General features: G+C 51.1%; 2 protein-coding genes across 4 annotated transcripts in view; one reads left to right on the forward strand and one right to left on the reverse strand.

The window, feature by feature from the left end:
* Positions 1–107: 107 nt before the first annotated feature.
* ACP7 (acid phosphatase 7, tartrate resistant (putative)) lies at positions 108–15,953 on the reverse strand. Of its 3 annotated transcripts, none has more exons than XM_059382485.1 (13): positions 15,864–15,953; positions 14,806–15,111; positions 8,740–8,940; positions 8,265–8,447; positions 7,220–7,343; positions 6,924–6,986; positions 6,721–6,835; positions 6,520–6,627; positions 6,381–6,438; positions 6,237–6,304; positions 6,066–6,137; positions 2,947–3,084; positions 108–1,184 (listed from the first exon to the last, which is right to left on the reverse strand). In XM_059382485.1, the coding sequence occupies exons 2-13, from the start codon at positions 14,924–14,926 to the stop codon at positions 1,119–1,121; spliced, it is 1,317 nt and encodes a 438-aa protein (XP_059238468.1). In that variant the 5' UTR covers positions 14,927–15,111; positions 15,864–15,953; the 3' UTR covers positions 108–1,118. The 3 variants fall into 3 exon arrangements, with proteins under 3 accessions (XP_059238468.1, XP_059238467.1, XP_059238470.1); XM_059382484.1 differs by lacking the exon at positions 15,864–15,953 and adding an exon at positions 15,770–15,853; XM_059382487.1 differs by lacking the exons at positions 7,220–7,343; positions 15,864–15,953 and adding an exon at positions 15,770–15,853 and having other exon boundaries at positions 8,288–8,447.
* FBXO17 (F-box protein 17) overlaps positions 15,864–16,488 on the forward strand; it is a 99,366-nt gene continuing 98,741 nt past the window's right edge. Inside the window, exon 1 of the mRNA XM_059382489.1 lies at positions 15,864–16,191. Coding sequence (XP_059238472.1) covers positions 15,945–16,191 — 247 coding nt within the window. The 5' untranslated portion in view covers positions 15,864–15,944. The remainder of the gene's footprint in view (positions 16,192–16,488) is intronic.

The following is a 16,488-nucleotide window of genomic DNA, read 5'->3' on the forward strand; positions in this document are numbered from 1 at the left end:
TCAGAGTGCTTCCCAATTTTTTTTTTTTTTAAGATTTTATTTATTTATTTGACAGAGAGAGATCACAAGTAGGCAGAGAGGCAGACAGAGAGAGAGAGAGGAGGAAGCAGACTCCCTGCTGAGCAGAGAGCCCAAAGCGGGACTCGATCCCAGGACCCTGATATCATGACCCGAGCCGAAGGCAGCGGCTTAACCCACTGAGCCACCCAGGCGCCCGTGCTTCCCAATTTTTACCCTGCTTTACACTTTTCTCATTTATTGTGTTTGCTGTCTGACCCCCTGGTTAGAGTATCAGCTCTGTGAAGGCAGAGATCTCTGGCTTGCTCACAGCTGTCTCCCAGGACTGAGACCAGGGCCTGGCACATGGGAGATGCCCAAGAAATAATGGGTGAATACACAAAAAGGAAGGGGATAGAGACAGGGAGGAGAAAAGGAAGGGAAAGGGGAGGAGAACAGCAGGTCTGTGAGATCCTAAGGCTTGTCAGAACCCCCAGCTTGGAGGCGGGAGTGTTAACACTTCTCAGTGCTGGGAAACTGAGGCACAAGGCAACACTGGTTTAGGGTGCCTTGGGCAGTGGGAGCCTTGAGGGTCAGCCTAGGAGGAGAAAGTCACTGACACCACCTGCTGGAGAGTGGTGTCATGACAGCCAGCCAGCCGTATCAACCCTGCTGACTTAGGGGTGCCCATGGCCCCCCCACCATGCGAGGGGGTGGGGGGTGGGGTGGGAGGGGAGGGGCGGGGAGACGGCCCAGGGGGCATCCCCGGCAAAAGTGCACAGTCCACGGAGCCACAGCTGTAAGTCTCTTTATTCCTGGGGCCCCGTAGGCACCCCGCCCTGTCAGTGCTATGCAGGGGAGCAGGGCTGAGCAGCCCCACACCTGCCCTGCTTTGCTCTGTGCCTGGGCGCTGACCTGCCCATCACGGCTGGTGGTACCCCCACCTCTCCAGGAGGGGAGAGCTGCTCCAGTTGCCATGGGGCTGCATGCACCCCACATGGGGCCTCAGAACGGCTGGGAGTCAAGGCCTGCCCCAACTCTTCACCTGGGCCTGGGCAGTGTCTGGTCACACTAGCCAAGGCAGCAAGGCCCAGGGTTCCTGATGAGAGCCGCCTCTGTGCCTAGAGGTACATCATCCGGCCAACTAGCGGTCTCACGACCCAGACATCATCCACAATCTTCCCATCCTGCAAGGGACAAAAACAAAGGAACTAATGAGAGCTGCAAGTCCTGACTCCAGGGCTACGGACCTGAATTTTTAATGGGCTGTGTGACCTGGGGCAAAATGCTAGACCTCTCTGAGCCTCGGTTTTCCTCATCTGAAAAGTGGCGATGCTAGGAATATTACCTACACCATAGATGTTGTGGGGATTCAATGAGATTATTTGTAGAAGGTTTTTTTTTTTAAACTTTTTTTAAAGATTTTATTTATTTATTTGAAGAGAGAATGAGAAAGAGAGAGAGAGAGAGCATGAGAAGAGGGAGGGTCAGAGAGAGGAGGAGACTCCCTGCCAAGTGGGGAGCCCGATGTGGGACTCCATGCCGGGACTTCAGGATCATGACCTGAGCTGAAGGCAGTCGCTTAACCAGCTGAGCCATCCAGGTGCCCTGTAGAGGGCTTTTTATTTTTTTTAAAGAGTTTATTTATTTGACAGACAGATCACAAGTAGGCAGAGAGGCAGGAAGAGGGCGGTGGGGAGGGGTTAGCAGGCTCCCTGCCGAGCAGAGACCCTGGGATCATGACCTGAGCTGAAGGCAGAGGCTTTAACACACTGAGCCACCCAGGCACCCTTATAGAGGGCTTTTTAAAAAGGGATCCCAGAACATGGCAAGGACTATGTAAGGTTTAGGCTGTTATTATGAGCACAGACCCTGGAGTCAGACAAACATCACTGACAGCCCAGTACAGCAGCTCTCTACGTGGCCTTAAGAGTGTTCCCAACTCTGAGCCTCACTTCCGTATTCTTTACACAGGGGAGAACTGAATGCAATAAATACACAACTTTAAAGCCTGCCTCTGGTGCGTGCCCAGCTCAGTACACTTGATCTTAGCCAAAAGGCCAAGAAGCGATTCCCTGCTCAGTAAATGAGTTATTTGTAATAAAAAGAACATGGTCTTTGCGGTCAGATCCCAGCTCTGCCACCCTCCAGCTGTGTGACCCTTGGAAAATTACTTCCCCTCTCTGAGGCTTCGTGCTCTCATCTGTACAATGGAAAGAAAAACCATCCCATGGGATGGCTGTGGTGATTAAAATGCTACTAGATGTAAAGAGGCTAGCCCAGCATCTGATATACAACAGGTGATCAAGAAATCACAACTATTATTCTTTTAAAATGACGAAGGCAAGGACATCTAGGTGGTGCATTTGGTTAAGTGTTCGATTCTACATTTCAGCTCAGGTGGTAGCCTCAGGGTCATGAGATCAAGCCCCACATCAGGGTCTGTGCTCAGTGTAGAGCCTGTTTGAGGCTCTCTCTCTCTCTGCCCTTCTCCCACCCCTCTTAAATACATAAATAAGTCTTTAAAAAATATAACACAATTATAATGGCAAAAATAAACCTGAATCGTGATTATTTGGGTCCTTCTAGCCTTGGGCCACTTCTACCAGCCACAAATCATACTGGTTTCCCTCCACCTGCTCCTACCACCTATTTTCCGCCTCTGCTTCAGGTTGATAAGTACCTATGGAATTTAGCATGCTTTGGAAACTGTTCTCAGCACTTTATGTATAACAGGTCAATCAACTATTATCATCCTCTTTAACAGACAGGAAAGCTGTGGCTCGGACAGGTGAAGTAAATTGCTGGAGGTCAGCCAGCTGGTAAGGAGCCGAGGCAGGATTTGAACCCAGGATTCCCAGCTCTGGAATCCATTCTTTTAACCGATTGGCTCCAGAATCCACTGGGCCCGGTTACTCAGGCAGGCGACTGGGCACACCACTCACTGACCTGGTCGTCCGACACTTGCTGGATGTGGAGGTGGGTCCCGTTGAGGATGTGTAGCCGTGTGTACCCATATTCCTTCACACGCACGGCGCTCCAGGGCCGAGGGAAGAGGGAGAAGGGGGTCAGTCGTTCCTCACAGCCCTGCCAGACAGAACCCTTTAGACCCAGGGCTGGGGTGGGTGGAGAATCCGAGAGCAGCAGAAACAACCTCCCAGGCCAGGACCCTGATGTCCCCGAGGAAGACAAAGTCTGTTAAGCCTTGACCTCGCTAAGACTTCTAGAAAAGGGCTTGGCTGTGAGAGACTGCCCAGTGCGGCATTTTCTGTAAGAGCCCTAGGCTGGATGGCACCCAAAGGCCCATCGTGGGGGTCAGTTAAAAATGTCATGGAGTGGGGCGCCTGGGTGGCTCAGTGGTTAAGCCGCTGCCTTCGGCTCAGGTCATGATCTCGGTGTCCTGGGATCGAGCCCCGCATCGGGCTCTCTGCTCAGCAGGGAGCCTGCTTCCTCCTCTCTCTGCCTGCCTCTCTGCCTACTTGTGATCTCTATCTGTCAAATAAATAAATAAAATCTTTAAAAAAAAAATGTCATGGAGTGACTGTCACAAAGCAGGGTGTCACAGAAAGGGGGGCGAGATGTACAATAAAAGGGAAAATGCAATTCGAAGAATAGATAGAAGTCACGGGTCTCGGCACTGTTGGCATGGTAGACCCTCCAAGAAGGCTTTTTAAGTCACCAGCCCCTGGGGGAGAGCGAGTGCTCAACCTTGCAGAAGCCATGCCAGCTGGCATGAGCAGAGAGCACGTGGGACCTTGAAAAAAAAATCACCATTTTGCTGCCATCATTGTAATCATGAATGAAAGCAAGGCTTATCAGTAGATGGCCAAACTCACCGTGCAAGTCGGAGGACTAACCACTATCATGTGGCATAGTACCACATGATCTCTCCAGGAGGAATACTATATTCATCATCATTCATTATATATGATACAAAAATATTATAAAATATTAATATAATAATAGCCACAGACAAATAAAATAATAAGATAAAATAGAGATTAAAAGAGATGTGGTTAGGGTGCCTGGGTGACTCAGTTGACTGAGTGTCAGACTCCTGATTTCGTCTCGGGTCATGATCTCAGGGTCGTGGGACAGAGCCCTGTGTTGGGCTCCTCCCTGGGCATGGGGCCTGCTTGGGATTCTCTCTCCACTGCCCCTCCCCTCCCTGCTCACACACACACCTGCTTGCACATGTGCACTCTCTCATTCTCAAAACAAACAAAGCAGGGTCGCCTGGGTGGCTCAGTGGGTTAAGCCTCTGTCTTTGTTTTTTTTTTTTTTCAGATTTTATTTATTTGTCAGAGAGAGAGAGTGAGCACAGGAGACAGAATGGCAGGCAGAGGCAGAGGGAGAAACAGGCTCCTTGCTGAGCAAGGAGCCCAACATGGGACTCGATCCCAGGATGTCGGGATCATGACCTGAGCTGAAGTCAGCCGCTTAACCAACTGAGCCACCCAGGCGTCCCTAAGCCTATGCCTTTGGTGTTTACCTCTTGCCCTCTGCACGGTGTGATTTTTTATTAAAAGATTATTTATTTATTTATTTATTTATTTGACAGGTGGAGATCACAAGGAGGCAGAGAGACAGGCAGAGAGAGAGAGATGGAAGCAGGCTCCCTGCTGAGCAGAGCGCCCGATGCGGGGCTCAATCCCAGGACCCCGGGATCATGACCTGAGCCAAAGGCAGAGGCTTTAACCCACTGAGCCACCTAGGTGCCCCAGTGGTCTGAATATTTTTAAAATATTTTTAAAGATTTTATTATTTGAGAGAGAGATGGATCACAGAAGGAGAGGGAGAAGTAGGCTCAGCAGGGAGCCTGAAGTGGGGACTCCATCCCAGGACCCCAGGATCATGACTTTAGCTAAAGCCACCCACGCATCCTATGCACTGTGTGAATTTTTATCACAAGTGGTTCTTACTTCAATCTTTCTAATTCCTAAGAACCAGCTTAAAAAATAAGCCCCCTCTCCTTGCAGAAGTGAGTGATTCCAAGGCAGAGAGGGAAAGGGCAGGAAAACGCAAGAATCTTTGCAGTACCCAATAGGGCCAAAAAATAAGAAAGAGCTCACAAAATGACAGGGGCACTCAGATCTGAAGAGTTCCCAGTGGCCCAACCCAGAGCAAGGTGATCAGTAGCATAAATCACAATCATATTGGATTATCGCCCACAGGATACAATAATTACCCGTGAGTCCACACTGGTATAAATCAGTAACGAACTACATAAATGGGATGGAAGGGAGGACTCTTCCTCATGAGAGGACTCTAATTAATCAATCCTGGAGGAATGAGGGAAACAGAAACTTCCCACTAGAACATCACAGTAATAACTGTTGCCAGCAGGACCCACAGGGGATTTGAAAATCAGTGGGTGAAAGTTGGAGGAGAGACAGGAGATTTGCATGGCCGGAAAGTATCTCCCTGAAGATACTTATTAATTAGAAAGGGAGATATAATAACTTTACAGTGGAGGAACCTCCTTAACCAGGTGATTCAGAGACACACAGACAGCAGGAGCCCCGGGTCCCATGCACCGCGGAGAACACAACATCACTTCTAAGATCGCCTTGCCCAAAATGCGATCTCAGCCAAACGACACATAAACCCAGACGGGGGGGCCTGCTGCAAAACTGCTGGCCAGGAGTTTTGCAAAATGTGCAGGATGAAAGACAAGCAAAGACTCAAGAGACACTGTAACTAACTTGAATGTGGGAACTTGGAACAGAAAGCGGTTATCAGGGAGAAATTTGGTGGAAAGTGAACGGAGTCTGGAGTTCAGTGGCAGTGATGATAATAAGAAGCCCTCTGTCTTTGGATCCATCCGATAAACCCGGGCAAGCCCCGCTCCTAACCTCTGCCACTTGTTGAGCCTGGGACTGGATGAGATTTGACTGCCCAAGCCTCTGTTTCCACATCCGTACAATGGACCTGTGACAAGGGCTACCTAAGCTCTCAGGGAGTGGGGGAGAGGTGGGGACAGCAGCTGTATAAACACCTGGCCAGTACAAGAGGCAGAAAAAATCAAGAGGCAAGAAGCCAAGCCACCCTCCCCCTGTGATGCTCACAGCAGATCCCGTGATAATGTGGACGGGGCCTCGAGGGTTGGTGTAAGGCATCTCTCGGCTGCCATTAAATACCTGGAAATGGGAACAAAGGAGAGAGGCCTGTCACACCAGGCCAAGCCCTGGGTGTCCTGGGGTCCACCGACACCGACACCGGCCCTCCCTGAGCCTTACCTGGTAGTTGTAAATGGGCCACAGGCGTTCATAGGAGTGCTCGTGAGCCCACAGCTGCAGGTCAACCCCTGAAACAGAGAACGTTGGGGTCAAGCTGCCTGATCCTAGGGAGATTGGGGGGGTGGGGGTCCCCAGGTCACTCACCGTATTTGTAGAAAAGATCCTCCAACCCATAGAACTTGCCACGGAGGCCTTTGCGAACCTGGGGAGGGGAATGGGGGACTCAGGCTGGGCACCCCCCCCGCCTGGCTCCTGGCATCCCACCCCAGGGAGGGGTCCTCACCTTGCTTTCATGCCACGTACAGTCATCCAAATCGGCATTGGAACAGTACATGGGCCGGTGGCCCATGGTAATGATCCACGGCCGGGCTGCCCGGTTCTTATTGGCTTTCTAGAGAGAGGGTGAGGGGTGGGATGAGGGTGAGGGGCGGGGTAGGGGAGGGGAGGGGAGGGGAGGCCGGGCAGGGGTAACCACCTGTGTTACCTGGAGGTCATTCTCCAGCCAGTGGAACTGTCTCTCTACCAGGTGGCGGCCATAATTGAGGAAGAAGTACACCTCAGTGGAGAAGGAGATGATGTGTGCAGGGCCCAGGTCCCAGCTGAAGAGGTCAAAGGGCATGGGTCAGAGGTGGGAGTCTCCTTAGCATCTTACATCCATCCTCCAGTCCCCAGGATCTCCCAAGTTACCTGTACCACAGGCCTTCATTGTTCCCTGGCATGCTGAAGCGGGCCTTGTAGTTAGAGAAGTTGCTGGATAAAAGGAAGTGAAAGGGTGGGGAGAAGAGGGTCTGGGTTCCTCGGCCCGCTGTCCCCACTACCCCACTGCCAGGCCGGGTCTGGCTCCCAGTCCAGCCTCTGTCTCCTCTCCTCTCACTACTGCTCATGCACTGCTGTAGGTTGAGGGACTAAGGTGAGACACTTAGAAGGACACGTCTGTTTGCACCGGTCAGGCCCACACCCGCCCTGAAGCCCTGGGCCCTCACTAGCGTTCCTCGTGATTCCCAGGGCACGTCATGTAGGGCAGGCTGGCAGCCACAGGCTCGATGAGCCGCATGAACTTGTCCCCGACACGAGCATTGTCCTGATCCATGTTGTAGGCGAAGTCTCCTGGGGAGCCGGGGGTTGGGGGGAGGGGAGAGTAAGGACCCAGACCCTGCTGTCCTCTTGCCAGAACCGAGAGACCCAATGGCTGCAGCCCCTGACCCCGAGCCATCTCGGTTCTCTGATCCTTACCTCATACCACCTGCCTGTGCACTTGGAGCTATTTCCTGAATAGCTCCTGAGCGCCACCCCCCCTGCCCCCCCCCCTGCCTGCAGAGATCACACTGGTCTCCCATGCTCTGATCACACAGGCCACCATCTCTGCTCGCCTTCTTGTCCCCTCCCAGGACAAAAGCCTTTACACTGACATGACCTGGTACTGGTTTTGTAACAGACACGGTTCCAAATGCTTTACATACTTGATCACCTGAATTTTCCAAATATCCTCTGAGGTGGATGTCATTATTACCCCACTTCAGATGGGGAAACTGAGGCCCAGAGGGGTTATGTGCTCATGCAAGGTCATGGGGCTGGTTAGTAAAGATCCAGGAATCAGGCCCTGGGAGTCTGGTTCCAGAGAGTGCAGTTGCGAACCATATTAGCCCCAATCTCTGTCTCCCATCCATGTCCCTGTCCCCTGAAGCCACAGCAGCAATGATAATGACAGGGAACACATAGCACTTACAGCATGCCAAGCAAGGTCACTTACATAGTCATCATGACAGTCCCATGAATTCGGGACCACCCTTAGCCCTCACTGTAGTAACGCAGAGGACAAAACCAACAAGGCACACGGCTCTCTGTTGGAGCTGGGATTTCAACCTGGGCAGACTGGTTAACACAAGACACCCTCTCCGGGGCCAGTGTCTCATCACCTGTCCCTTGAGAACCACGCTAACCCCAGCCCAGTGCCCTCGATACCCCCTGGATCACCTCCCTCCCAAGCCCCACCCCACGCCTCCAGGCGCGCCCTTGCCAATGCCTCACCCACATGCAGAACAGCATCGTACATGCCCTTCTGGGTGTCCCTGCGCAGCCGCGGGAAGGCCTTCGGGTTGTCAGCTCCCAGGTCCCCAAACACAGCCAGACGGGGGCTCCAGTGGGGACCATTCTTCAGGGCCCGGAAGCGGAACCTACGGCTCCAGCCCTGAGAACTGCCGCAGCGGTAAACTGAGGGAGAGGGGAAGGTCACAGTCAGCTAGGAGCACCCCCGGCTGCCTCCACTCTGCTCCCCCAACCCATCTTCAGTGGGTGGGGGAAAGAAGTGGGGACTGTGGGATTCTGACCCATGCCCTTTGGTCCACTCCGCCCCAGACCCCAGCACCTCCCGTTCTCATGCCAGAGTCTCGTAAGAGAGGCATTACCGGCCCCGCCTGAGCCCCCTGCCAGTGGCAACTTCTAGTCCACACCCCACCCCTCTTCCTGCTCCCCCCTCAGCACTGGGACCTGGGGCCCCTCTCACCATACTGGACCCCCGGCAGCAGCCCCCGCAGTGTGACCCGGTGTATGTAGAGTTTCCGCCGGAGAACGCCCCCATCCACAAAGGGGCTGAAGGTGCCCTGGGCCCGGAGGGGCAGGGGCCCCGCAAGCTGCAGCCCGAACTGCACTTCGGAAGGGGTGGGGACCCATGTGGTCCAGGTGACCGTCATGGCGCCCGGCTCACCTGGGGAGGAAGGGCAGAGCAGGCAGGCAGCGACGCCTGAGCTGGAGCAGGGGAGGAGGGGCGGACAGAGCGAGGGGCGAGAGCCAACAGCTGGGAACACTAGTAGTTAGGGACTCGGGTGCCGGAGCTCCCCAGGTGAAACCTCAGCCTTGCCATTCCCAAGCTGTGCTTCCCTGGGCACGTCCCTTCACCTCTCTGCGCCTCGGTTTCCTTATCTGTAAAGTGGAATAATAATGGTTTCTACTCTAAGGGTTTCTGTGAGGCTTAAACACAAGCAAAGCACTTAGGACAATGCTGTTAGGATTCCATGAGGGAATGGACATTAATCTTAATATCATTATTTACTGCGTGCAGCCCTCGTGCCAAACGTTTTGCATATATGACATCATTGAGGGGTTATAAACTCGGATGTCTAGAAGCCTGCTAGGTCATATAAACGGGGACAAAGTCCAGCTGGAAGGAGTCAGGCCGATGAGAGTGATGGAGTGTGAGGAGAACTGTAGATGTGCCCTATTTTAAAGGGACAGCCATAGCTTGGTCTCCATGCCAGAAGCCGGCCCAGTCTCCCTAAATCTGTCTTAGAGACTTCTAGAGTAAGTCTCTATATGGTGATTTTTATATGTCAGGAAGATAGATAGATACATAAATCCAAACTTTTTTAAAAAGATTTTTTGTGTATTTCTGTGCATGGGGGGCAGGGCAAAGGGAGAGGGACAAGCAGATTCCCCACTGAGCAGAGGCAGACAATGTGGTGCTGGATCCCAGGACCCTGAGATCATGACCTGAGCTGAAGCCAGAGGCTTAACGGACTGAGCCCGCCAGGGGCCCCAATACATCGAAACTTTGAAGTGATTAACTCAAAATTCGTAAATGCCAGCCACCAAATCAGGATTTTCAACACACCACATGGTCTATAGGCTGCTGTTAAGAGCATGCTCTCCTGTCCCAGGAACAGGAGAATGCATGTGCTCCAGATTCTTCATTGCAGCCCTGTTCGTAATCACAACATATCGGAAATGACCAAAACGCCCACCCCTAAGAGAGGGGCTGAAGTGACTATGTAACTGCCAGACAGTGGAGCACAAGGGAGCTATCCACAGAAGGAGGACAAGTTTTAGGAATGACATCCAGGAGAGCCAGTGAAATTAACAAAGCAAGGTACACAAGAGAGTCACCTACTCTTTACATAAGAGGATAGACGGAGGTACATACTCATCTGTACAGAAGAAATACAGGAAGGATCCAGCAGAAAGGAAAGACATGGGTTACTTACCTGGGGTTGATGGTAATGAGGTAGAAGAGGAGAGACAGGTACAGAGCAGGAAAGACCAGGAGGGAAAACTACTAACTTTTTAGTGTAATTCTGACTCTTAGAATTATAGTCATGTTCCATATTTCCTTCACATACACCCCAAATAAACTAACAATTACAATAACAATGCGGGAAGAAGCCAGCATGGAGTATAAACACTGACCAATGGATGAAACTATATTTACAAAGTAAATAAAGCACTCATGCGGCGAGGTGGGTCACCATGGGGTAGGTCTTGACTGGATGCTGTAAGACTATAGCAAAAAGTTACAAACTTCCAGTCATAAAATATAAATAAGCCACGGAGATGAAAAAAGCACAGGGAATATAGTCAAGTATATTGTACTAATGTGGCATGGTGACCGAAGGGGACTACCCTCACTGTCGCTATGAAACCTACATAACATTGGATGTCAACTTATACTTCAGTAATTAAAAAAATGCTCTTAAAAAGACTACAGAGGAGGCACCTGGGTGGCTCAGTTGGTTAAGCACCTGCTTTCAGCTCGGGTCATGATCTTGGGGTCCTGGGATCAAGCCCCATGTCAGGCTCCCTGCTCCACGGGGAGCCTGCTTCTCCCTCTCCTTCCTGCTAATGATCTCTGTCACTATCTCTGTCTCTCTCTCTCTCAGATAAGTAAATAAAATCTTAAAAAAAAAAAGACTACAGAGAAAAAGAACTTCACATACACGTTGTCACCTAGTAAGTGTTCTTACAGGGAAATAGGCAAAGGGGCACATGGTAAGGGGACAGTGTGTGTGTGTGTGGGGGGGCAGATGGGAAAGGGGAGGGGCCCACAGTAGATCAGATGTGGTCCAGAACAGCACAAAGGGGCTGGGAAGATGGAGAGTGAAACTGCTTTATGCCTATACTTGCATCAAACAAATACCTAAGTATACTGTAGAAGTGGGAGGTAGGTTTTTCAATGCTGGAGAAAGAAGTTACAAATAAGGAAAGAAGAAGGCTAAAATAAGCCCGTGATGTTGGACTCGAATCAGAGGTATCAGTATGATCTCATGGTAAGAGCTATATACATACAGATAGGGGAGCTCGAGATCTGTGCGTGTGTATGTGACACATACACACACATTTGTGTAAGGGCCTGGAAACCGTGATACCCCAGTAGCCACGAACACACCCAGCGCTCAGATCTTGTTTCTAAATACCCATTCTCCAGCGAAAGAAACCAGGGCTCCTTGCAGAAGGGTTGATTCCAAATACTGGGCAGGAAATAGACAAGATCAGCCCAGAATAACATGTGGTGCCAGAAAGTGGGGGAGTGCTCAAGGAACGACGAGGGCTTGTCAAAAGAACACAGAAGTCCATCCAAAGGAATTCCAAAAGACCAAACCCGGGACAATTCGAGTCACAAGAAAAATAATGATGATATTGGACATTTAATCCAAGAAATCAAAATAAATATCTGTAAGTCAATATTGAAATATAGAAATTAATAAGTGAATGGATGGATGGAGGAGGGAAGGGACAGCTTTCCTTATAGTAAAATTTCCATTAGACAGAAAGAATTAGAAAGCCACAATATCACAATTAGGCAAACACCACACTAATAATTGTCACAGGCAAGATCGACTGATGGACGCTAAAATCAGGGGGCAGAAGTCTCAAGCGAAATGTAATTTGCACAGTCTCAAGGAATCTCTCCCAAGATATTTATTAACCGCAAAGGGAAGAAGAAAAATCCTATGGTGGAGAAACCCAGCAGGCACTGTAACCACACAATGAAGGTCAACATCACCAGTAACAGCAATGAGCTATGTCAGCACCAAGTGGGAAAACTGCTGACATTCCAACAGGGTCTGTAGTTTAGTTAATAGACTATTGTACCAATGTTAACTTCCTGTGGTTTTTTTCCCTTAAGATTTTATTTTATTTTTTATTTATTTGAGAGAGAGTGAGAGAGCAGGTGTGCAAGAGAGCACGAGTTGGGGGTAGCGACAGAGGGAGAAGCAGGCTCCCTGCTGAGCAGGGATTCCCAACATGGAGCTCCCCACCCCAAGACCCTGAGATGGAGACCTGAGCTGAAAGGAGACGCTTAACTGACTGAGCCACCCAGGTGCCCGACTTCCTGGTTTTAATAAACATATTAGGGCACCTGGGTGGCTCAGTCAGGTAAGTGTCCAACTCTTGATTTCAGCTCAGGTCATGATCTCAGGGTCATGAGATGGAGCCACAAGTCAGCTCCAAGCTGGGCATGGAGTCTGCTTAAGATTCCCTCCCTCCCCCTCTCTCTGCCCCTCCCCTCCCCCTGCACGCATGTGCTCACTCTCTCTTAAAAAAAAAAAAATTGGGGGGGGGTGACTGGGTGGCTCAGTGGGTTAAAGCCTCTGCCTTCGGCTCAGCTCATGATCTCAGGGTCCTGAGATCGAGCCCCTCATCGGGCTTTCTGCTCAGCGGGGAGCCTACTTCCTCCTCTCTCTCTGCCTGCCTCTCTGCCTACTTGTGGTCTCTGTCAAATAAATAAAATTTAAAACAATTTTAAAATAATAAACATACTGTAATTATGTAAGATGCTAACATAACAGCAGGAGAAACCGAGTGAGTGGAATGTGGGAACTCTGTAATATTTTGTAAACTTTCTGTTAAATCTAAAATTAGTACTAAGTTCAAGTTTTAAAGTTAAGTATTGTGGGCTCTTTGAGCCAGTCTGCCGGACTTCCTGACTTTGTGACCTGAGGTCAGACCTTCTCTATGAGCCTCAGTTTACTCTTCTGTAACATGGGAGTAGCAGTAGAACCTCCAGCTTAATATCCAGTCTGAGGCTAAGTGAGTTATCCCTCTGACACACTTAGACCAGATCTGCTATTGTTGCTGTGCAGACCTAACAAGAAACTCCTGTCATCCCACTGGATTTTCCCAGCAGTGCCCACAAGATGGGTTTCAAAGCTGTTCCATTTTACAGAAGTCTCCAGGCAAAGTCCTTTGTCCAAGGTCATTTGGCCAATGGATGCCAAAACCAGTTTATTCACCTGGTTTCCGATTCTGCACTGCAACTAACCTGTAAGAAACGATCTTCCTTCCAAGTGTCAAGGACATCAAAAAACAAGGGAAGCCTAAAGAACTCTCCCAACTAGGAGACTAGAGGCGGCAGCAGGATGCCATGTGGGATCGTGGATCGGATTAGTGGAAAAATCGGTGAAACCCAAACATGGTCCTTGGTCCAGTTAGTGCTATGATGCCAATGTTAATTTCTTAGCTTTGATAACAGGTACATAAGACATTGGCATTAGAGGAAGCTGGGTGACGGGGATATAGGAATTCTGCATTATCTTTGCAACTCTTCCGTAAATTGAAAGTTAATTCAAAATAAAAAGCAAAAATTATTTGAAAGACAGGGCTGTGTTTTGAGTTTCAGTCCAGTATCAAAAAGGAATAGGGGGCACCTGGGTAGTTCAGTGGGTTAAAACCGCTGCCTTCAGCTCAGGTCCTGGGATCAAGCCCAACATCAGGCTTTCTGCTCAGCGGGGAACCTGCTTCCTCCTCTCTCTCTGCCCACCTCTCTGCCTACTTGTTATCTCTCTCTCTGTGTCAAATAAATAAAATTTAAAAATGAAATCAAGCCACAGTCATTAAAAAAAAAAAAAGGAATAGGGCACAATTATTTGAAACTCCCTTTAAAATCCTCCTCCCTGTTTCAACCGGAGTCTGATGAGACCAAATTTTCTTCATATATATCATCCAAAGCAACACATGGAAACAGAAAGGAGCAGAAGCAGATGTGGGGAGAATCTGGCTGCCTCCTATTAAGCCAGACATTAAAGAGACTTAAAAAGATGTAAACCAATGCTACTCTTCTCATTAGGTTTCTTTTCTTTTGTACAGTACAGTTATTTTTCATGCAAAATGCCATTTACCTTAACACAAAATGGATGTGTTACTGCTCATTTTCAATGACTTAAACATGTTTAAATTCCTCCATTTTAGTCTCTAATATAGCAAATATTATGGATATAACTCACATAAACTAAAGCTCCTTGAGGTTCTCAATCATCTTTAGCTGTGCAAAGGGACTGAGACCAAAAAGGGACCCTGAGACAAAAAAAAACATGGCTATACTCCATTTTGCCACTTCACAGGTAAGAGCTCTCCTTTATGAGGTCCCACTAGTACTTTCCCATTGTCCAGATGAGGAAGCTCAGACCAGAGAGGTTAAGTCACTTGCCCACCGTCACACAGCAAGTAAGTAGCAAAGCAGGGATTAAAACCCAAGAAGTTTGGGTCCAAAGCGTCCAGAGTTCAAGGCCTATGACCACCCTTAGATCAAGAATCAGGAAGCAGCTTTGTGGGGAGACAATGAGCAAAGACAACAGCGGTCCCCTTTGGAGAACACTTATTACAGCCTGGACACCATAATCATTTCCCACATAGCCAGGTGCACCACTACTTGGAACCCCCATTTAACAGAGCCAGATAACTGAGGTTCAGGAAGAGCAAGCCACCCCCCAGGGTTCCACAGCAATCTGCATGGGATACTGAGCCCCCAACCCACTGGGCCTCCCTGGGAGATGCCCAGAAAGTGGTCCCAGAAACTTACCTGGGTAGGACAGGTGGACTTGCTCAGGGGCAGCCTTGGGAGCCACTGGGGTCCCCAGGACTCCCAAGGAGAAAACCAGGAGCAGACAGCAGCAGGACCAGCAGGGACAAAGGGGGTGCATGGTAAGGGGACAGTGTTGGGGCGGTGGGGCAGATGGGGAAGGGGAGGTGTCCACAGTAGATCAGATGCGGTCCAGAACAGCACAATGGGGCTGGGAAGATGGAGAGTGGAGGGAGATTGGGCAACGTCAGGGCCAGGAGGGGGCAGGATGGCGGGGAGGTCCTCAAGGGGATGGTTATCCAGATGCTAGAGAGAAAACAAAAATACTGATCACTATCCAGAACCAAGTGTCCTGAGACTCACTGTGTGCTAAGCACTTTGCATAGATTAACTCAAGGGAGCCTCACAACATTCCTACGTGTGGTGGCTGATATGATCATGACCACCGTATCACTGATGAGGACGACGAGCCACAGTGATTCCCTGCAAAGCTAGGACTGATGGGGCTGGGGCTGGAGCCCTGGGGTCCTGGTTCCAGAGCCCTGGCTCTAACCCACATCTCACTCTCAGCAAAAGGTTTGGGAGTGGGGTGGGGCCTCTATGTAGAGAGCTGTCCTTGGCAACTCCATCGCCAGCATTCCATCCTGCTCTTAGCAACCCCAGCTTCTTGGACCTATGGCCTCCTCCCCTAGCATTGCTCCCTGCTCTCAGAGCTCATCACTCTGTATTTCAGCATCCAGCCTTCCATTTTGGTCTGAGTAACCCCAATCCCCCACTCCATCCCCAAGTCCCCCCAGAATTTCCATCCTACCTGGAGCGGCCCCTTCCCCTCTACACCCCCCCCCATCGGCATCCCATCCTGCCTCGGTGGCCCCCATACCCCCAGCCCTGCACCTGCACACCCACTCCCCTTCTCCCCAGCCCTTCCCCCTGGCTCCAGTTTGCTCTCCAGCTCCCAGAGGACCTGCGGGGGGAGGGGAGGCGCCCAGCCAGCCCAGGACCGTCAGCCCGGAGGCTGGAAGATGGGGCAGGGGACTCCCTCCCGGTCCCCGGCTCACCCTCGGGCGCCAGCTGCCCGCACGCGCGCGCACGTCTCCGGCCACCAGTGAGGAGGCGGTATTTATGAGTTTGCTGGTACCATGGCGTCCTACCGCCCACAGCTGTCCCAGCCCCGGAAGAGCCTAGCCTGCCTTCTCGAAGTGACAGGCTCCCCAGGCAACCGGGGCCCCGGGTCTCACAGGTCCGGCCGGTCCTGGGCGCCTCACGCCCACCAGCAACCCCCCTCCCTCCGCCCCACAAGGCGGGGCGTGGGAAGGGGGATCCAGAAAGGTTTGGTACGCCGCAGCGGATACGTCCTGGCTGACCACCAAGTGAGCGCCCTGACAGGTAAGGCTGAGCTCGTCCCCCAGCCACCCCACCCCGCGACGGCGGAGTCCCCAGGGCACGGACATTGGCTCCCACCCTCGGCCCTGCCAGATCCCCCGGTACGCAGGTGTGCCGGCAGGCGGGGCCTGCGACCCAGAGGATTCCCCTATCCCTTCCTGACTCCTCTTCCTCGCCATTCCTTCCTCCTTCTCCAAGCTTAGCCCACGGATTCCCCCCCACCCCACCGCCAAGAACCCCCACTCCACCCAGAGGCATACTCAAAACACAAAATCAAAATCCGGGAAAGGCCTTGCTGCT

This window comes from Mustela nigripes, chromosome 17 (assembly GCF_022355385.1).
Source record: "Mustela nigripes isolate SB6536 chromosome 17, MUSNIG.SB6536, whole genome shotgun sequence".
Classification (NCBI taxonomy): Eukaryota; Metazoa; Chordata; class Mammalia; order Carnivora; family Mustelidae; genus Mustela; species Mustela nigripes.